The sequence below is a fragment of the Schistocerca piceifrons genome, chromosome 3 (assembly GCF_021461385.2).
Source record: "Schistocerca piceifrons isolate TAMUIC-IGC-003096 chromosome 3, iqSchPice1.1, whole genome shotgun sequence".
NCBI classification, from domain to species: Eukaryota; Metazoa; Arthropoda; class Insecta; order Orthoptera; family Acrididae; genus Schistocerca; species Schistocerca piceifrons.
The window spans coordinates 175,641,941-175,665,024 of record NC_060140.1 but is presented as its reverse complement, the minus strand read 5'-3'; the positions used below and the strand labels follow the sequence as shown (position 1 = coordinate 175,665,024).

The 23,084-nt window shown below is 43.1% G+C and overlaps 1 protein-coding gene across 1 annotated transcript in view; it reads left to right on the top strand.

Annotated features, from left to right (window-relative positions):
• Window positions 1–23,084, top strand: part of LOC124788183 (glutamate-rich WD repeat-containing protein 1) — a 61,429-nt gene that overhangs the window by 10,423 nt on the left and 27,922 nt on the right. Inside the window, exons 4-6 of the mRNA XM_047255343.1 lie at window positions 2,335–2,533; window positions 4,934–5,108; window positions 21,969–22,137. Of these exons, the coding sequence (XP_047111299.1) occupies window positions 2,335–2,533; window positions 4,934–5,108; window positions 21,969–22,137 (543 nt within the window). The remainder of the gene's footprint in view (window positions 1–2,334; window positions 2,534–4,933; window positions 5,109–21,968; window positions 22,138–23,084) is intronic.

The window sequence follows — 23,084 nt, the reverse complement described above, 5'->3', positions numbered from 1 at the left end:
TACCCTTTCAGATGACATCTGGCAAGCGAGAGCAATTTCATGTACTTTCAATCGGCGATTCTCCATGACAATTTTGTGCACTTGATTTCTACAGTAGTTACACAACTTGGCTGACCACTGTACAGATCATCAACTAAGCTCTCCCAATCAAATTTACATTCATTTGTCCACTTGGCAAGAGTTGAATATGAAGGAGCACAGTACCCCAGTGTATTCTGGAAATCGGCATGAATCCCTTTGCTTTCATATCTTTCTTTATGAAGTACTTAATCACTGCTCAAATCTAGATTTTTTTCCATCTTCTCAAATCACTACATGGGAACAACAACAGAGCCACATCACCACCACCACAGCTCTCTTCCAAGAGCACTGATGTGGCATGTGTTTACAGGCAACAGTCCAATGAATATCATGTGAACAACTTGTTGCAATAGCGCTGACATGTCGTGGTGATTCCGAGAACTTTTCAAATCACCATTGTATTTTGTTCATGTCATTTATTGCCATTGTATCTCATCTTCCTGTGCTCAGTCATTACTTAGAGAATGTTTAATAGTCACCACAGCGAATCCAAATGCTGAACAATGTTTTCAATAGACTAGATTCTTCACCCAAGTGTTCTCACACACGGCATTGCCTTGGACGAAGTAAAAGTCATGTCCATAGTGCGAGAGGGGAAGGTGATTAGAAGACAGCAGGGAGTACAGTCTTTGCAACTGTTGGACAACAATATAGGTCTCACGTGTATACAATCTTGTCACATTAACATGACCACAGCCTGTGTTTGACATCAGTGTGCAATAACCACTTACAGACAGCAGGCAGCAGCACTAGCAGTGAAGGGTGTAGAAAACATGTCGAGGGGATGCGAAAAACAGTGGAGTCATTGTAATGTGGAAACAGAGTGATTTATCTGAAGTACAAAAGAGTTTGATCATTAGTTTGTGGGCCAAGTGTGGAAGCATTTCCAAAGGATCTAAGTTTGTAAACTGTTTGAATGCCATTGTAATTGTGGTATACTGAGCATGGTAAAATGGCACTATCCCAAATTGTCACCGAGTTTACAGTACTCCCCTGGCTAACAAACTACCAGGATTTTAGCCCAGTTGAGAATTTGTGGAACCACCTTGTTTGGATCCTCTGTAAAGAAAACTAGCACAGCTACCAACAGGGCCACATCTCTATCTATACCTTCCAGAACCTCATTGACTCTTCCTCCGTGTCTCACAGCAGTTCACATACTGAAGTATGTTATTCGAGTGTTCGACAGGTGGGTGTTAATGTGACAGGACAGTGTGTAATTCTAGTAATTTGATGAATGTCTACACTGGAGAGAAAAGAGAGAATCTGGTAGAATTGAGTACCATCACAAATGCATACACACAGATGACAGGATAGAGTTTACTTAAATTATTACATAGATTGAATGGTTAATGCATGGCTAAACCAGATAGACTAGAGAGAATCAATGGTGGAGTGTACTTCATGGAAGATGATGGGTAGGTTTAAGGCCAGGCAATGACACTTTGGCAATGACACTCTCAGTGCTTGAAATGGGATTAGCCAAACTTCAGCACGTCAGAAAGCTGCTAGGCTGGTTCTCGGTAGATTTTTTTAAGAGTTGAAAAATTTTATAATGCTACCCACTCAGCCCTACGAGGCTAAATGGGGAACTAATTGAGTAATAAATGGTTGCAATGACAAGAAAACTGTTGAAGTGGTGTCAAATCCTAAAGCTGTGCACCAAAGGAAAACCACACTTTTGTTTTTGTACTGCTGTGTTTGTTCCTTTGTTATTGTGATTGAGAAAGTGTATCATTTACTGAAATTACTGTCCACTAGATGGTAATAGTAATTTGTAATATTTGCAGAATAAATTTGCACTCTGCAGGTGAGTGAAATATGCTGGCAGATTATATGGTGTGCTGGCTGGGACTGAAACCTGGGCCCATTGCATTTTGCAGACAAGTGCTGTACCAAGTGAGATATGCAAGCACAACTCTTCACTCATCCTCGCAGCTTTACTTCTGCCACTATCTTTGAGTTGTTCTTCGATAGCATAGTCAGTAGAGCCCTTGCACAAGAAAGGCAAATGTCCCATATTTGAGTCTTGGCCTAGCATACAGTTTTAATCTGCCAGGAACTTTCAATGTGTGATGTAATTATGATTTTACCTAGCACTAATATATAATTATTATACAAGAGTGAGATGTTCTGTGCTATGCCTGATATTATGATGCATGCAGGTTTTTCATATCACTGTAGATGTGTCATAGTTAAGTTGTTTTTACACTTTGTACAAGAAGGTAGGTATTTATTATCCTTTATTTGCAGGTTTCTACATATGAAGACCTTGTGCTGACTGCAGCATGGTCAGAACTAGGAAATGTCAGTGTTTGGAACATAACACCACAGTTACGAGAAGTGGATCAGCCACAAAATGACAGTGGTACACTTCCTGGCCAACCGCTGTATACATTTACAGGACACCAGTCTGAGGGCTTTGGTTTAGATTGGTCTTCTGTGATGCCAGGTTTGCTATATTAATTTATATTTGTCACTATATCAACTATGAGGGTCACTGCAAAAGTCAAGGCAGGTATTTTTTGTCTCACAAATGCTAATGAATTAAAAAGTTCTGAAATATGCATAACGAGCGTTAGTCCATATGTAAACATGACATGTAGGGAGATTGATGAACATGCACACCGCCATAAAGATATAGCACGAGAAAAAAGATGGAACAAATTTTGTTCTTTAAAATGTGTGTTACCCTCAATTTCAACAGCACACAATAGCACGGGGCAGGAACACAGACCTGTGACATCTTAGAGACCCTCAAAATGGTGTCCCGAGGTATCTGTTGCACACTGCCAGTGCTGTGGAAGACAGCGAATACCCATGGCCTCACCATGAGTGAAATATCGGATCACATGAATCACTTCTGTGGCTATGTCTTCATGTGTTCAAAAGCATGTACTGTGCAACAGCACCTTCAGTTTTGGTATGAGGCCATAATCGCAAGGTGATAAGTCTGGCAAATATGGTGGTAGCTCCAGTCTTTCCCATCCTCATCGCGCAAGCAGATTCTGCACACAGCTGCTGTATGAGCTCTCACATTGTCCTGAAGAATTAATGCATCGTGTAGATGTTCAGGATGTTTCTCCCAAATAGCCCATCATAGGTGTCATTGCAGGAAAGTGCAACATTAGTACAGTGCATGAACAGTTTGCCCCTGTGGGATGAAATGGCACAAAATCACTCCTCTAATGTCATAGGCTATGATGACCATTAACTTGACAGGGGAGGGATTGTGACAAAATTTCTGCCTGTGGGGTGAACCTGGATGATCCCATTCTGTGGACTGGCATTTGAGTTCTGTCTCATACGCTGTGGCCCAATATTAATCTAACTCGACAACTCTCGCTAGCGTGTTGTCCCCCTCCTCATCATAACACATTAGATGCACACGAAAGTTTCATAACATGTCCACTTCTCCAATTCACTTAGTGCATGAGGCACTCACTTTGCAGCAACTTTATGCATGTCTGCTTGTCGCTTAAAATCCTTTAGGTTGTTGTCTTCTCAACACCAGTATGGTGCTGTAATTCCTGCATCTTCTGTCATTCTCCAAACTTTGTGTGATCTTTTTATGAACACAGTCCATACTCACATTAACAGGCCACCCGAATCGGTGCATGTCGGCCATTGCAGCTCTACCACGTCTGAATGCAACTACCCACCGAGCAGCCATTCGGTATGGGAGAGCAGCATTTCCTACTGATTCCATATCCTCCTCATGGTATTGTCATGCATTCCATCCACGGTGAACTACAATCTTTGTGTAAGAGTGCTGTTCAAGTCAGGTAACATCCATCCTGAATGGCTGCTCAGCTCACACTGTGATTCCTCTTCACACTTCGTTCTCGTGGAAAGGAGTGCCACCTTGCATCACGTCATGTTTGAATTCTTGGGGAGATTGCTGATACCATGGAATGCATTTAGTTTGTGATATACTATTACAATTGACAGTAATACACATTTGCAACAACAAACATTTATTCGCCTTTTTTCTTTTGTACAGATCTCAGACTCCTCTATTATGCTAAGTCATCCCAGTGTAAATATTTGTTCAGTTTTTAGATACCCTTTTCATAAAATTGTAGGCTTCTTCTTTGTTTTCCAACTTCAGGACATATCTTATTCTTTACAGTAATTGGAGACTTCCTATCTAATACATGATGGTCAGGGCACCACATCTCAAATTTTTATTCAAATAATCTTTAGAAGGGGCATTCCATCTTTCTCAACTATAAATTTTAATGTGCTTTCTGTGAAACTATTGCAAATAAATCTCCATAAACATAACCTCAACACATTGCACATCAAAATACAAACAATCCCCAGTTGTCTGTCCTCTGCTAAACAGTACAAGGGATTCCTGTCTAACCCGGGAAGCTTACTCATGCACAAATACGCACACATAGTTGCGCTGTTGAAAATGTAAGTGTATGGCCAAAGGTGAAAAGAAAAAAGGCATTTTGTAGATACATCTCAAGTGTTGCATGTATTAGTATATAATGTTTCAAGCAAATGTTTAGCTTTTGGCCAAATAATACATGACACTTGCGTGTCTTGTGGTCATAACTGTCTGTCAGGTAGCATTGTTTTTTTCAGTGACTTGTGTTTCTCTAGACTCTAGGTTAGATAAATCTTCAAACATATATTGTTCACAAATGAAGAGTTTTAGAGATAAGTGACTTGATGGAAAGTGGAATAGACACACATCCTTCTTCAAAAGTTGTTTTTATTCATATTTAGCTGTTTGAACTGGTTAGTTCCCATTAAAGTAATTTAATGTGTGTGATTGTGAAGCAGAAGTCAAGTACTCTAAAATCTTATCATCATCAGTTGTGATTTCTGTTTATTCTAGGAGTGCTAGCATCTGGAGACTGCAAACATGGAATTCATGTATGGAGGCCTCAAGAAAGCTGGACAGGTTGGCATGTTGATCAGAGACCTCTAATTGGCCACACATCATCAGTGGAAGATCTTCAGTGGTCACCTAATGAACCTAATGTGTTGGCTTCATGTTCTGTGGATAAAAGGTGAGTGAAAAAGAGATGGATGGATGGATGGATGGATGGATATGTATAGAGGAGGAGGGAGGGGAGATGTGCTTTGTTAGATCTTTAGGCTGCTAACTTCACAACATTCAAAAGTGCAGTACTCGTGGTCTTCATGAGGTATGTTAAATATTTCAAGAGGTGGCAGCTGTTAAATATTTCAAGGGGTGGCAGCATGGAAAATTTGGAATTAGGAAGTTCATATAAACAAATACTTTTACAGTGAATGTATTTATAGCAGTTTCAATGTTTTACATGAAACAAACCTCATGGTATTGATGAAGGCCATGCAAAACACTTATTGAGCAGATTACTGGTGCAGAATAACCGGACTAATCCAAAACAGCTTAAACTAAATTTGAAAATTTTTTGCGACGTTACCAGTAGGTCTTCAGAGGATATCTTGGCATTTTTTAGTGAGTGTAACACAGTTCATACGGTTATCAACAGATATGTTCCTTGTATTTACTTGCTCTAAAATATTTAAATACCATTTTGCTGGGTAAGTCTTCCTTGACTTCAACTGTATATTTTCAGTTCAGTTATCTGCTTCGTAGATATAATTCAAATATTTTTCTTACCATAGGCATCACTTTAAACTGCATTCCTGATAGATTCAAACAACTGTCATGAACTTCAGGAATCTATTGGAAGACATTATTTTTTCAATACGTACATGAATGGGTAATTGAGTATCTAGACTTGATGTGGATACTGTTCTTGGTGCATCGACTAAACACAGGATATGCAGATACTCCTGAGAGTCTTCACATCTTTTGGACTGTTTACCTGCCAGGTACAGAACTCGGAGATCGTCTAGCTGATTGTCATGTTACAGAGCATCAGGCTTTCATCTGTGCATTAGAGCTGCATGTCTGAACTTCAAACTGTGCACGTGATGCCACAAGGCTGATCTTCGAAGGGCTCACATATAACTCTACAAGATTTGAACCCCTACTTGATCTCTCTTTATTCAACACATAATTAGCCACTGAAACAATGAGTACTGCTCTGATGAGATGATCTGACCAATAAACATGCAAGTGGAATGTGCGAAACCAATGTGGGCTCCATTCAAATCACAAAACTGAAGTACACAAGCAAGTAAATTAACTAGGCACTGATTATATGGCTTGAAAAATGTCCAAAAAAATAAAAGGCATTTCTAAAGAGACTAACTTAAAAGTTTTTCCTCCTTTATGCAATCTATTGTGTATGGAGTAACTTGTGTAAGCAGGAGATCCCGGGTTTCAGTCTCAGTTGGGGCACACATTTTCAACTGTTCCTGTTGATATTTATCAACACCTGTAAGCAGTTACAAAGGTCTGAGACCATATTCATATAGATGAGGCTTACCGGCCAATGATCATCTGCAGTGCGGATGCACTCACATTGGTCAAACTCTTACGGGATTTGGTAAATTGACTGCCGCGAGTAATGATTATAGTGGGTAGGGGTACTACAAATCTAGTGTGTGGACAACAAGCTTGAAATGTGGGTCTCACGGGGAGTGTGCCAGAGATAAGTTCCTGCAGTTGCACTATCCTCTTGTGTTCTTGATGGCTCAGTCGGATAGAACGTCTGCCATGTAAGCAGGGTTCAAGTCCCGGTCAGGGCACACATTTTCAACTGACCCCGTTGATATTTATCAATGCCTGTAATTAGTTACAAAGGTTTGGATTTCACTGTTTATTTCATTCTTTAAGGGCTGCAAGATCACTAATGGTGTCTGTTCTTTTGGACACCATATTCATGTGACTTGTGTTGGCCTCTTGTAAGACTCAAAAAGACTGGAGTCTCAAATGTTTCAGCCTTATGTGATGGTCCCCTCTCGGGTTTGACCTCCATCTTTCTAAATTGTTCCGAAGAGCGAGCCAATTGGGGAAGGGCGCCTTACATGGTGCATTGTATCTGTCGTGCATTGAGATCTTTAGCTGGCTTTCTCGTCATTGCAATGGTGTCCTGCTCGTTTTCTATCTCTTGGGCGAAGATACGTCCATGGGTGCGATTTCCATGCTGCACTGTGCAGTGTTGCTTTTTGCTGCGACGACGACCTCATACATTTTTGCACCTAAGATCCAGCACGGTAGCCAATCCGTTGTGGTGGGGCCGCCATGTAACCTGTTGGTTCTAGCCCCCTGACAACACAGGGATCGCTCTACTGATGCCTGCGCCATTTACTCCCCATGTATGCCAAGGAGTAGATGCCCATCTTCCTGGGGCATCGGGACTCCCGGCAATGGCCATCCTGCCAGGTGGCCCTTGCTACGGCTGGGTGGCGCCCATGGGGAGGGCCCTTGGTTGGAGTAGGTGGCATCAGGGTGGATGACACGCAATGAAGCGTGGCACATCATCTCTTGATGGTGGCCAGCCACCAGCAGTCTCTAAGCATTCGAGGGCTCATTTTAAAGGTAACGTTTATGACCCCAAATCGTTCCCATCCCTGGCCACACCATGGGAGGAACGAAAGGCAATGAATGATAGTGACACGTATTCGCCCCAGTATCTCGTCTGTACCAGAGCTGATGGGGAATCCTTTGTCTCCGGGAAGCCTCAGTTCTTTGTAGAGTATTTAGAGGACAAGTTTGGGGAGGTGGAGGGCTTGTCCAAAATGCGCCTTGGGTCGGTTTTGATAAAAGCGGCATCCTCCGCCAAGTCACGCAGGTTACTTGCTTGTGACAAGTTGGGGGATGTTAACGTTACCATCACACCACATAAGAGTTTAAATATGGTCCAGGGTGTTATTTTCCACAGGGACCTACTTTTGCAGTCTGATGATGAGCTGCGCGCCAACTTACAGCGTAGAGGTGTTCATTTTGTCCGGCGCGTTCATCGGGGTCTGAGGGACAATCAGGTTGCTACCGGTGCCTTCATCTTGGCCTTCGAGGGTGATACATTACCGGAGAAGGTCAAGGTGATGGTCTACCGTTGTGACGTCAAGCCCTATATCCCTCCCCCGATGCGGTGCTTTAAGTGCTGGAAGTTTGGCCATATGTCTTCCCGCTGCACTTCCAGCCTCACATGTCGAGATTGCGTATGCCCATCTCATCCCGATACTCCATGTGCTCCGCCTCCCATCTGTGTCAACTGTGGAGAGCCTCATTCACCTTGCTCGCCAGACTGCAGGATCTTACAGAAAGAACGCAAAATCATAGAATATAAGACCCTGGACCGACTGACTTACACTGAGGCTAAGCGGAAATTTGAATGGCTACGTCCCGTGCGCATGATGGCATCTTATGCCTCAACTGTCACTCCTGCTCCAGCTCCTTTAGCTGCACCACAAACAGTCAGCTCTCAGAGTCAGAGGACCTCACCTGCCCCCTTGACGATGGGGGCCCCTTCTCTCGCTGTTGCTCCCACACCATCTACCTCGGGAGCAGCACCCACTAAACCACCGGGGACACCAGTCCCCACTTCTAAGCCGGAGAAGCATAAGTCTTCTTCGGCTTCTCTCGCTCGGAAGGGATCCCTTGGGTCACTCCCTTCCCAGGTTCCTACCAGTGGCACAGGAGACACCAACCAGTGGCTGAAGAAGCCACAGGTTGCTGGTCGTCGAGCTTCGCGATCATCTTCGGTCCCGGAGACTGAATCCAATAAGCCCTCTCAACAACGACAACAAAGGGAACAGCAAGAGAAAACGACATTGAAGACCCGTAAGACCAAGGCACCTGCGGTGGCACCTACTCCACCGCTATCTACAAGCTCTGCCTCTGAGGATGCGGTGGAGATTCTTGCGTCTGCTGAGGACCTCGATCTCGCCGGTCCCTCAGACGCAATGGATAACACTTGCACAGGTGCTCCATCGGAGGCAGCAGGTGACCCAGAGGCGTAATCTGCCTTCCCAGTCCCATCACGCCTTTCTCAGCCATGGACAATTCCATCCTCCAGTGGAACTGCAGCGGTTTCTTCCACCATCTAGCTGAGCTCCGACAACTTATCAGTCTTCGGCCTTTCTTCTGCATTGCTCTTCAGGAAACTTGGTTTCCAGCAATGCGAACCCCCGCCCTCCGTGGCTATCGGGGTTAATATAAGAACCGGGCAGCTTATGAAAGGGTGTCTGGTGGCGTCTGCATATATGTCCTTAACTCTCTTCACAGCGAGTCTATCCCTCTACAAACAGCTTTAGAGGCTGTCGCTGTTCGGGTGTGGACGCCACAGGCTGTTACCATCTGCAGTCTTTGCCTTCCACCGGATGGTGATGTCGCGCAGCATGTCCTGGCTGCGCTGATAGCCCAATTGCCGCCACCTTTCTTCTTACTGGGCGACTTCAACGCCCATAACCCTCTGTGGGGTGGGTCAGCGGCGACAGGTCGAGGCGCCACCATTGAGCATTTATTGGCACAGCTTGATCTTTCACAGTTAAATGATGGTTCCTTCACACACTTCAGTGTGGCACATGGCACGTACTCCGCCATTGACCTTTCGATCTGCAGCCCTAGCCTCTTACCATCTGTCCAATGGAGAGTGCATGACGACCTGTGTGGTAGTGCCACTCTCCGATCTTTCTGTCACTGCCACAGCGTCAGTCTTCTGGGCGCCCTTGCAGGTGGGCAATGAATAAGGCTGACTGGGACTTGTTTTCCTCCATTGCTGCTATTGAGCCTCTCTCTCTAATGATGGCATTGATGCGGTGGTTCAATCGGTCACCACGGGCATCGTTACAGCCGCCGAATCTTCCATTCCCAGTTCTTCTGGGTCCCCTCGGCGGCGGACTGTGCCTTGGTGGTCGCCTGAGATCGCTGAAGCGATTAAAGATCACCGGCGGGCGCTCCAACGTCACAAGCGACATCCCTGCATTGAACACCTCATTACCTTCAAACATCTGTGTGCGCGGGCCCGTCGCCTTATCTGCCAAAGCAAGCGGGAGTGCTGGGAGCGGTATGTGTCCACCATTGGCCTCCATGTCTCTCCATCGCAGGTCTGGGCCAAGATCCGACGCCTCTATGGCTATTGGACCCCTGTCAGCGTCCCTGCGCTCTCACTAAATGGAGCAGTTTGTACAGACTCCGACGAAATTGCCAACCGCTTGGCAGAGCATTTTGCTCTGAGTTCCGCTTCTTCCAATTACCCCCTGGCCTTCCGCTCCATTAAAGAGCGGATGGAACGTCGGAGCCTTTCTTTTCGCACCCACCATTCTGAATCCTACAATGCTCCATTCAGTGAGTGGAAATTTCACAGTGCCCTTGCCGCTTGCCCTGATACCCCTCCTGGGCCAGATCGCATCCACTGTCAGATGCTGAAACACCTCTCAGTGGACTGCAAGTGACGCCTCCTCGACCTTTACAACCGTCTCTGTGTTGAGGGTGAGTTTCCGTCACTATGGCGAGAAAGCATTGTCAACCCCGTTTTGAAACTGGGCAAGAGCCCTTTGGAGGTGGACAGCTACCGCCCCATTAGCCTCACCAACGTTCTTTGCAAGCTTCTCGAACGGATGGTGAGCCGGCGCTTGAATTGGGTACTGGAGTCTTGGGGCCTTCTGGCTCCGTCTCAGGGTGGGTTCCATAAAGGCCGCTCCGCCACCGACAATCTGGTGAGTCTGGAGTCGGCCATCCATACTGCCTTTGCCCGCCGTCAGCACCTGGTCGCTGTCTTTTTCGACATGCGGAAGGTGTACGATACGACATGGTGTCATCACATACTTCCTACGCTTCATGGATGGGGTCTTCGGGGCCCTCTGCCTATCTTTATCCGAAATTTTCTGTCGTATCGTACCTTCCGTGTGCAAGTTGCGGCCTCCCATAGTTCCTCCTGAGTCCAGGAGAACGGGGTACCACAGGGATCTGTCCTCAGTGTCTGCCTGTTTTTAATTGCAATAAACGGGCTCGCTGCGGCGGTGGGAAATTCTGTCTCCACTTCCCTGTATGCTGACGACTTCTGCCTTCATTACCGCTCTACTGGCATTGCAACTGTTGAACGTCAGCTACAGGGCGCTATCCGCTAGGCGCAGTCTTGGGCTGTAGCGCATGGTTTTCAGTTTTCGGCTGCCAAGACCTGCGTTATGCATTTCTGCCGGCGCCGAACAGTCCATCCTGAGCCGCAGCTTTATCTTGCCGACAAACTCCATGCTGTGGTGGAGACCCACAGGTTTTTGGGTGTAGTTTTTGATGCCCGGCTGACTTGGCTGCCTCATATTCGGCAGCTTAAATAGGCATGTTGGCGGCATCTAAATGCTCTGAGATGCTTGAGCAACACCCGCTGGGGCGCCGACCGATCTACCCTGTTACGGCTCTACCAGGCGTTAATCCAGTCTTGTCTGGATTATGGGAGCCTAGTTTATGGCTCAGCATCCCCATCTGTGCTGCGGGTACTGGACCCAATCCTACACAGCGGAATACGCCTTGCCACTGGTGCTTTCCGGACCAGCCCAGTGGACAGCATACTTGCGGAGGCAGGTGTCCCTCCATTGCGGTTCAGGCGCCAAAATTTACTGGCCGTTTATGCTGCCCATGTTTTTAGCTTGCTCGGGCATCCAAACTATCGTCTCCTGTTCCCGAGATCGGTCGTCCATCTGCCAGAACGTTGGCCCCAGTCAGGTCGTACGATCGCGGTCCGTGTCAAAGAGCTTCTCTCCGGGCTTAGGGTTTTCACTGTTCCACCTCCTTTTTGGGCCACTTTGCGTACACCCCCATGGTGTGTTCCTCGCCCTTGCCTTCGGCTCGACTTGGCACAGGGCCCGAAGGACTGAGTCCCTCCAGAGGCCTTCCGCCGCCGCTTTTATTCCATCCTGGCCACGTATCAGGGCTCTGACGTTGTTTACACTGACGGTTCGATGGTTCCAGAATGAGATTTTCACTCTGATGGTTGCTGGTCATGTCGGTTATGCGCTAACTCTAGGGGACCATTCCGAACAATGTTCCTTGCCGGCTGGCTGCAGCATTTACACTGCCGAGCTGGTCGCCATCTTTCGAGCCCTAGAGTATATCCGCTCCTGCTCAAGTGAGTCCTTCGTGATCTGTAGCGATCCCCTGAGCGGTTTATGAGCTCTCGACCAGTATTTCCCTCTTTCTCGTCTGGTGATGGCTATCCAGGAGTCCCTGCATACTCTTGCCCGTTGTGGCCGCTCTGTGGTCTTTGTGTGGACCCCCGGTCATGTCGGTATCCCGGGCAATAAACATGTTGACCGCCTGGTGAAAGAGGCCACCAGGCAACCATCTCTGGATGTTGGCCTCCCAGAGACTGATTTGCGAGCAGTCCTCCGCCGAAAAGTTTTTGCGCTTTGGGACGCTGAATGGCGCGATCAGATCACGCCCAATAAACTCCGTGCCATTAAGGAGACGACGACTGTATGGCGGTCATCCATGCGAGCCAACCGCAGGGACTCAGTCGTCCTTTGTCGGCTCCGCATTGGCCACTCCCGGCTGACACACAGTTACTTACTGCGTCGGGAGGACCCTCCTCTGTGTCGCTGCGGGGCGGCTTTGACAGTGGCCCACATTTTGTTGGCCTGCCCCCTTTTAGCTGTGGTCAGGCAGACATTTGCGCTGCCTGATACGCTCCCTGCCCTTTTAACTGATGACTCTGCTATGGCTGGCTTAGTTTTACGTTTTATTTGGGCAGGGGGTTTTTATCATTTAATATGAGTGTTTATGTTTTATTTTATTGTTTTGTGTTGATTCTGGCCTTTGGCCTACAGTTTTAAACTGAGTTTTTAATGTGTTCTCGGTGGTTGGCTTTTCCTTTTTTTATTCTATGGTCGGTCAACCACTGCCACACTCCGTGTGATTTTGATTTGTTATGTCTGTTCTTTGTCTGAGTTTTTCTTGTCCTGTGTTGTCTGTTGTCTCTATTATCCATTTTTTACTCTGTGTAGTAGTTTTTAAGTTTTGGAACAAGGGACCGATGACCGTTGCAGTCTGGTCCCTTTAATCCCACAAACCAACCAACCAACCATTATTGAGTATGGTAAAGATTAGTGTTTTTTAGTACCGATGCATTACTGACAGAACTGGCAAGTTCCCAAAAGAACATAGATGTGTAGACAGACGTTGTTGTCGGTAGAGAGCTGTCAGTGATTAAGACAATGTGTTCAACCTTTTGATGTTACCACAGAATATACCTGTAACAGAAGTTTTCAGAGACTTTGAAAATAATTTCATCTGATCTGTCAGTTTGTCAGATTTGGATGTTCAGATGATTGATGACCATACTGAAACACAGACTGATTGGAAGCAAATGGGAAATTTTAAACTGAATTCTGCTTTAGTTGGTTTTCAGCATGGAAGTCATGAGAAATGTTAATATTGTTTGTGAAATTGTTTGCGAAACCATAATAGAAATGAATGATACAGACATCAGTGTTGATGGTAGTCATACAGTTAGATTTATGACATGTTACAAACATTGAACTTCTCCAAATACTAGAATCACACATTTCACTGTTAGTGGGACAATCGTCACAAAGTTACACATCATTGTGACAGGATCATTCTCCAATGGAATTTGTGAAACTAGCTTCTTGTGATAACTATGTTGGAAAGTTGTAGTGGAATGTAAATAATTTAGGAGTAAAGCAGACTACTCAATGAATAAGTATTGAGTTGTCAACTGGCACACACAAAACAGAAAGAAAACTTGCTAGCTTTTGGGATGAATCCTTCAACTTCCTGAGATCTGCAAGCAGTTGTCATGAGAATTTCTTTTAAACAGATTCTGTTTATGTAGTAAGCAGAAGATAGTGAAAGGAAATGCACAAAAATTTTAAATTTTTAAAAAATCTTTATTTTTCTGGAGTGTCCATTACAATGGGCACTGGGGTGTGGTGATGTGTAAGCAAGCATTAGAAAGATAGAAAAAATGTAAGAAAAATTACTAGATACCACATGTTTATCAGTGCTAATTATTAATTTAAAACAGATATAAACTGTGACTCTTTCATTTCTGATGATACTCAGAGAATGGTTATTATTTGAAGTTAGACAGATGAAAGCTGAACAACTTTGGCAACTTATTTAGATTTTATTTGTGCAGCTAGTGTTCTTACTCTTCATGTCATTTTTCAACTCAGCCATTTCTAGAAAATGGGGTACAGTAGGTGGGCATGATTGTGAGGGTGATAGTCTTTGCTCTTTTGGAGTTGAGTCCTCATCCTCCCCTTCAGAATATTGTTCCTCTTCACCACTTAATAAATCAAAATGCTGCAGGGTACTCTTCTTTGATTCACCATTATTAATTTCGTCAATACTGTACTGAATTGAGCTGTTGGCATTATGAAGTGAAAAATAGTTTTACAGTCCACTTTCTGGTTCTGGTGCAGATCATTATCCTTTCAATCATGTATGTGCCACCCTTATCTTTATTGTGGCACCGGATTACTGCTGGATGGGGAACCTTATTGTATCTCCCATCTTTCTTCAACCATCTTTTACATTGATCTATGGACTGTTTCCCAATATTGGTAGATGCAGTTACGACTGGCTTTTGTTATGCCGTTTCACAATAAAAATAAGTTAGTCTTTCCTCACTATCTGGTCAGCAGACCCACAGCCTTGATTTGAAAGAACCTTTTTTGCTGTCAGATGGGCTGTGCTGGGTATTCTTGACGTCATTATTTTTCCAGTGGCGGGCAAGTTTTTTTCAGCCAGTGACTCTAGTAAGGGCACAGAGGTAAATTATCTATCAAAAAGCATGTGTTCCTTTTGGAAGATTCCAGCGAAGTGTGAGGATTGCTGAAGCTCCTATTTGTTCTTTTAATTGTTGACCAGTCACCTCAGGGAAGTTCCTTACCCTGATAAAACTCACAGTGAAGGACTTGTACTGAAGGAGAAACCAACACAAAAATTTTTAAGCCCTTCTGGATTTAGCTTTCATGAAATACTTTTTTTCTTTGCACCTTCTGAAGTTCGAGGCAAAATCAGACATGCTCTCTTTACACATTTCAAAAGTGGCCTTAGTTTCCACAGTTTATCCTGTTTCTTACTTTCTTGATTGTATCATTATTGTCTGTGTCCTTCAAATGACTTCAAATGACTTCTAATGGTGAAGCAGTGATCTACAGTCATTTTTTCATAAATGCTAATAACTTGACTTGTTTCATCCCAGCACATCCTGACTCTAGTATATCCCAAACAAGAGATTAGTACTGTTTCCATGGAAAAAATACTAGCAGTTCCTTGGAAGACAGCTTCAAAGGCCTTCCAGTCTGCTGTAAGTATCTTATTGGTAAACTCAGCCACTTCATTAAAAAAGGCTGTGTCAAAGTATTCTTGAAAATAGCCCATGATCTGCTTCTCATTGTGTTCTGTCGCTTATGTGTGACAGAATATAGACTTTATCTTTTGCATTTTTTCCAAAACCTCCTGTCTTTGCGTGTAATGTTGTCATCAGAATTCTCAGTGTTGCTGCTACACTGTTCACTTGGAAAGGAACACTGCTTCATCTGACAGATCCTCCTCCTCCTCCTCCTCCTCCTCCTCGTCCTCACCGACCTCAAGATTTGATATGTCTCCATTCAAACAGTGGGTTAAAATTTCTTCCAACATGAGCTTCGATCATATCCTTTAAGAAAATTATTGTGTTAATATAGTGTCTACTTTCCATGCAGATAATAATAATAATAATAATAATAATAATAATAATAATAATAATAATAATAATGTGTCAGATAACATCATTTAGCAACAATTACAACAAGAAATGTATCGGAAATAAGCAAAGGTATCTGATGCCAAAGAACCAGTGCTCAAATATATGACACCAAAGTCCCTGTATCCATTCCAGTGGACATTACTGTTTTGTAACCATAATTAAAGAAACATGTGGCACTGCCAAAACTTATTACATAGCAAAACCATGTAAACAACACTTACAGATATTGTCTACAAAAGGAACATATTTTCATGAAATAGATTATGAAGAATACACAGTAATGGAGGAGTACTCACTTGCCATGGTAACAGGTCATAAACAAAACTGCTACTTGGTTCGAAGTGATTGTAGTTGTAGTAACACTGTTCACGTTTATGTCACACTTCACTTAGCGTAGACCGGGACTGTGTCCTAGGCATGCCCGATGTTAACTGACTGGGCACGGTCCGTGCTGCCGGAGTTGTAGTTGTTGTTGTTATGCCGGCAGAGGTCGCGTCCGAATTCTCGCGTGCCCTCTGGTGGACGGGACTCTACTTGTGGCAACTACCGTCTGTGATGCGCTGTGCCAATGTGCGCCTCCCGCGATCTTTCTGGTGGCTACTGCAGTAGTGACTGTTTCTCCCACCAGAGGACCACACCATACTGTCCATTCACATGGGTGACGAGTATTGTGATGGAAAATGCAGAATCTCTTCTCACTTCTTTCCTGTAACATATGTTGATCATTTTAGCAATGGGAAAGGATATAGGTAGTTTCCACCTGCATTATGCCTTGCGGAGAAGTGGGCGTGCTACACTCAAATTTATAGTGATGGCTCAAAAATGGATACAGAAAGTTATATGTTATGTGTCTTTTTCTGCCCATGAGCTGCTGAAGAAAGGAAGTTTCAATTCCCAGGCAATGAAGTCTCAACTCCCAGGCAATGCTTCCATATTTCTCACTGAAACATTTGCTGTTCTGTAGGTGTTACAATACGTAAGCGCTCTCCAAATCTCCAAAGCAGTAAAATCACTATAATAAAATCTATCTGCTACAGGAATTGTAACAAAGTAACTTATAAATATACCTGAGGCCTAGTATCACTACTATCAAGCAAAACAGGCTTTTCACAGTTTAGAATTCTTTTGTATCAAATCACATTCTGGTATTGAATGTAATGACAAAGCAGGCCAACTAGCAAGAGATGTGATTAGTGGCAGAAGACTTATGGACATCAAACTTCCTTCCATACACAGACTGCCTTTTGAAAATCAAATGAGAAGTAATTGTTTCATGGAAGGAGAAATGAACAGATAGTCAAAAAATGAGGGGTACCAAGATGACTGTTATATTGCTAGAGAAGGCCGAAATGCACACTATAAGCTCACGAAGGATGGCGTGAGGTCTGAAACAGGATACGTAATGAATGCTATAATGAAAAGTACGTAGCTTCTGGAATACTTAACTTTAATCCATCATTTGTATACATCGTTCTTGATGAGACATGCTTCATACGATAACTATCAATTGCTATGGCGCCTTGCTAGGTCGTAGCCATTGACTTAGCTGAAGGCTATTCTATCTATCTTCTCTGCAAATAAACGAGGCTTCGTCAGTGTTGCATCGCTAGCTAAGTCGTCCGTACAACTGGGGCGAGTGCTAGTAAGTCTCTTGAGACCTGCCGTGTGGTGGCGCTCGGTCTGCGATCACTGACAGTGGCGACACGCGGGTCCGACATGTACTAATGGACCGTGGCCGATTTAAAGCTACCACCTAGCAAGTGTGGTGTCTGGCGGTGACACCACAATGACCATAGTTTGTAAATTCTAAACACTCAAGGAAAATATCTATTGTGCGGATGCCTCTCAATCATGGATCCATCCCTGCCCACTTAAATCAGATTGGCATATCAGGGACATCTTACTATCAGTGTGATGACATCACAATTTGAGAAGCAAATCACATTCCGCTTAAGTGCAAGTGTTATGAGACCAGCAGAGTTAACTCCTGACAGGAGCCATTGAGACTTGATTGCTGCCAGCCACTCTGTACTATTCCAGTTCTTAGAGTTACATTCAGGTGTACCTCTGATGCCGTAGCCAAGTTTATAGCTGAAGAGGATGTAAAAATCTGAAAGGAATGATGGCTATCAATCTTACTGCAGGAACTGAATTATCCGGTTTCATACAAACAAGTGGTTTACTGTCACTTGTATTCAGTACTCTCTTCAAATACATGTTGCCATTATACTCTAAAATTGCATTTATGAATGTCTCCTCTGCACAGTGTATCTGATCAAGGTTAAATGTTACACATTTTATTTAAATTATGGTGGCTAAATAGTGCATGCTGAAGGGGGGGGGGGGGGGGGGAAGAAGCAGAGTCTTTGATAGCAGGACAGAAAACTCTGGTGGGCACACTCAAAAGAGAAAGAAATCTTGCTAGATTTTGGAATAAATTCTTTGAGAAGCTAGTGTGCGCACGCGCGCGCCCACACACACACACACACACACACACACACACACACCTGCGCCTGTACATTGTGCCAGCTGGACACACAATGCTGAGTTGCATTTAGGCAGGTCAATTAGGTCGGGGTAGTGGTTGTGTCGGGTGGGATGGGTTAAAGGAGGGAGAGGTGGAAGGTAGGAAGATGAGCTGGTGTTGAGCTGCTAGCAGTGGCTCGAAGGGGGTCAGCAAGTTTGTTGGATAGGAATGTGGGAGGGAGGAGTGGCAGGTGCATGGGCTAGGCCTGCAATGCATGGTACTGGAGATGGTGCAGTGCAGTGTACGGTGAAGGTGATGCAGAGATGTGAATTGGGAGAGGGATACAGGACAGAGGAAGGGTGAAATATTATGTGGAGGGAGTAGGGACAGTGAGTAAATGGAGATTGAGGCCAGAAGGGTTATAGGCATAAAGTAGGTATCGATTTGTGAAGACCCTTGTGATACCTTCAGGATACTGGGCAAGGGAGTAATTGTCATTGCAGATATGCTGTCCATGGATGGCCAGTTTGTAGGGAAGTGCTTTCTTGGTGTGGAAATGACAGCTATCAAAATGAAGGTTTCGTTGGTGGTTAGTGGGTTTAATATGGATGGAGGTGTAAATGGAGTAATCATAGAGGTGGAGGTCAACATCCAGGTAGGTGGCACATTGTATTGAGGAAGACTTGGTGATGTGGGTGGCAGAGGTGTTGGGGTGATGGAAGAATTGAGGATGGGTGTTTTGTCTATGAGCCCAGATCATGAAGATATCATCAGTGAACATGAACCAGAAAAAGGGGTTGGGGTTTTGGGAGGCTAGCAAAGTTTTTTGTGAACAACCAATAAAAAGATTGGCATAGGATAATGCTATATGGGCACCAGTGTCTGTACCATGGATTTGTTTATAAAGCTTCCCCTCAAAGGAGTAGTAATTGAGTGTCAGGGTGCAGTCGGTAAGGTGTATAAGGAATGAGGTAATGGGTTTGGAGTCTGAAGGACATTGGGCAAGGTACTGTTTGGTAGTGGAAAGACCTTGGGCATGATGGACGTTGGTGTCTTGGGAGATGGCATCAGCAGAGATGATTGGGGATTCAGATGGGTGGAGACAGTGGAAAGTAGATAATGGGAGTGGTTAGTATCTTTGATGTGTGAGGCTAGGTTTCAGCCAATTGGTTGGAGGTATTGGTCAACAAAAGCAGAAACTCTTTCAGTAGGAACACAATAAGTTGTTGCAATGGCTTGTCCAGGATTGTTGGGTTTGCAGATTTTGGGGAGCATATAGAAGGCGGGAGTGCAGAATGTTGTTGGACTGAGAAGGAAGAGACTTACGGAAGAGGTTCTGAAGCTTAATGGTACAGGTTATGCAGTTCTTGATTTTTGAAATGGGATTTGTGGACTGTCAGTCAGTCATTTGATTAAAATTGTATTAAATAATAATAATAATAATAGTGGATCTGATCATATAGCCCATTAAGTACTGGGATGGTTTAGTTCCATATTTGAAGGCAGATGTTTTTTGTCAACACAATATGGTGTTACTGTTGTGTGTCTCCATCTGTTAGATGACATAGGAACAAAGAAACACTAACTACTAATAGCTAGTTTGGTTTTGACAGCCATTTGTGTAAGTTTTGCTGTGTGGTATTTCCTCTACACAGTTTCCCTGATGTAGGCTAAATGTTACACATTGACTTGATCCTTACTTTTGTATGAGAAAATTAGTGCTGAGATAAAAGTGAAACAGGGTGCTGCCTATGATGGTCAGACATCTGTTTTGATGATTGATCAGGATGCCCAGCAAATGTGGTTACTGAAAAAGACATTGATAGTGTCCATGATGTGATTCTTGCTGACAAACGAATAAAAGTGCCCAAAGTACAATGGGCCATATGTGTGTGTATGGTAATGGAAATTAATATTTTATATGATACATTGACAAAGATAAAAATTATTGACCTCTGCCACAATTGCTATGTTGGACAGCAATTGGGTTCTACTTTCAATTTTGAACCTGTTTTCCACACTTGGTGCTCTTTAGCTCACGCAAAATTTAGGAATTTAATTTTTGACAACTAAAATTTGACATTGGCCACACAGAAAATATTTTTAAACTTTATTATTCCAGACTGGTATCAAGGTTGCATTCCCCATCTTCACTAGTAGTTATAGTGTACCACTGAAGTTGCATATGTGGTCCCATATTGGTCCAGTATGGTAGAATTTAAAAATGAATTGGATATAGCCTATGACGACTTTGTAATTAAAAATAAACTCCCTGATTATGTTGTTATATTTCGAGAAATTTAAGCAACAGTTTGTGCACAAAATTACCCCTGTAGATAAGACCTAGATTCATAATGATGTCCCAGAAACAAAGCAACAATAAAAAAATTGGCTGGAACGTATGAATCTGCACCACAGAATGCATGGCCTGGAAAAGTTATGACACCAATATTTAGGGATTCAAAGGTTGTAGAATTCTTTAGAAAAAGTGAAAACAATAGCTACACAGTGATGCACTGTGATACTATACGAAAGTACTTCAGTATGAAACTGAAGGAAATACGTCTCCATTTGGTGGAGAAGAAAGTGCTGTTTCATGACGACAACTGTTCTTTCAATAATGAGTTTCTGTCTCATGATATATCCACTGCACGGATGTTCATCTTTTGAGTGAAATCAAAAGGCATGCCTGCTTTAGTTTATCAAAGTTTTGTTACATAGCAATTTATTTGCTGGTATCGTTGTCTCCTCTCGGAGGTGCAATGATCTTGAGTTCAAGTTGTACAAAGAAATCTGTAGTTTTTCAGGATTGTAAATGTTAGATGGGTTACTACCGAATAGAAAATGTTCACACTTTTAACGTCTGCGCTCTGAAACATTCACTTAATTGGTTGACAACAATTAACTCAATTCACTCCTTTGAGCTATGATCTCTAATTAAATAAAAACATGTCTACTCTTTAAAATAACTAAAACCCAAATGCTTTTTACAACAACTAAAACAAGACTGCTTATTACAATCTTGCTGCCAGTTGCAAGAGAAAGTTCAAGGATTGCATTTGTAAGGTGAAGTGTTAAACCAGCTAGATCACTGGCAAAGATGTTATTTGAATTAACTTCATGTTTAACAAAACTCAGTGGAAAACAGAGGTACATATTTTTATGTTGAAACTTCAAAATTATCTTAATCACACTAAATGTAAACAGCAATGCATGAAATATGGCACCTTGGTATAAATAGTTTTGTATGAGCTGCTTTTCTTACGAATTAAAATATTGATACTCATTAGTATCAGAAAGTTCATAAAGAGTATTAAGGATGAATTGTACTAGGAATTGCTGCCACAATCCTTGTACTTGCCTAACCTGTCTCCTGCTATTTCTTCTTATTTCCGAAACAAGAAGAAATAGGTATCAGGTAAAAAAATCCACTCAAACGCAGTCATCATGAAGGTAGAGGCATGGTTTAGAGAACTTGAAAATTCCCGTATTTTGGACGGTTTATAAAAAAGGCGAAGACCTTGGGGAAAAGACATATCCTTTAAAGGCAATTATGTTGAAAAGTAAATAATTTGTTTTTGGAAAAAAGTAGACTTCTTCATTTCTAACACTTTTACATATTGAAGTACCCTCGTACGTCGTGAGATAGGAAATGACACTTTAGACAGAAATGCATCTAACTTAAAGCAACATGTGCTCGTGTGCAATGCTATGACTTTCTCTTGAAGGGTATATAAATTTTCAGTATAAGTTTGGTAATAAGTGTTCTTTCTCTCTCCCTTTTTTAGTTTGAGAATATGGGACACCCGTTCATCACCTCAGGATGCAAACAAATTAACTGTGGAGAATGCTCATGAAAGTGATGTGAATGTCATCAGTTGGAATAAACATGAACCACTCATTGTTTCAGGAGGAGATGATGGCATTCTCCACATATGGGATTTAAGAATGTTCAAGGTACTGTTAATAGATCTGCTTTACACAATTTATAGCAAACAAATTACTTAGTATTTGACATAAACTTGTCACAGTAACAATGATAGAAGAAATTAAGTTACTTATGAAGGTTTAATGGAAGAATTTTACTCGTATTGGTTCAGCTCTCTGGATCACATAGACATAATGAGCTAGAAAAATGACTGTCTACTTCAGCAAAAAAAAAAAAAAAAAAAAAAGAAAAGAAAAATAAATAGTTGAAATTATTTAAGAATAATTAGAAACAATCCAAACAGTTATAACTGCATATAATAGCTGTTGGTAGCAGTTTCGCTTTGTGCATTCGTATTGCCGCGCAGAATGGCCTCATGGTTAGAGGCCTCACGTCACGGATTGCGCAGCCCCTCCCACTGGAGGCTCAAGTCCTCTCTCGAGCATCGGTGTGTGGTGTTCTTAGCATAAGTTAGTTTAAGTAGTGTGTAACTCTAGGGACTGATGATGTCAGCTGTTTGGTCCCATAGGAATTCACACACATTTGAACATTTTTGCATTCATATTATGTAGTTTACTGTGCACTTTGGTTTGATCACGAGATTACTTGCATATATCACTGCCAATCAGTAAAATCAAAGTTTCTTGTGAATAATATCTCCTGTTTGGTCAGCAGCTGCACAGCTCTACATTGCAAACTGTCGTGAAAGAAAAAAGAACATGCTTTTTGACAGGCACCCGTGAATGGGTTTTCACTAAGCATTCTTCCTTTTTGGTCACTTTGAAAGTATGGTGGAAATAACTAAAGTATTGCTTTTCCTGAAAGCTTCCTTTCATCTCACTTTCCTTCAGAATTTTGTAGTTTGTGGACTGGATAACCAAAAGAAGGACCTAGGTCTCTGTTAAGGATCCATTCATCATAATTTCCCCCCACTCACCTCCACAGGATAGAGTTAGTTTCAACTCAACATCCGAAA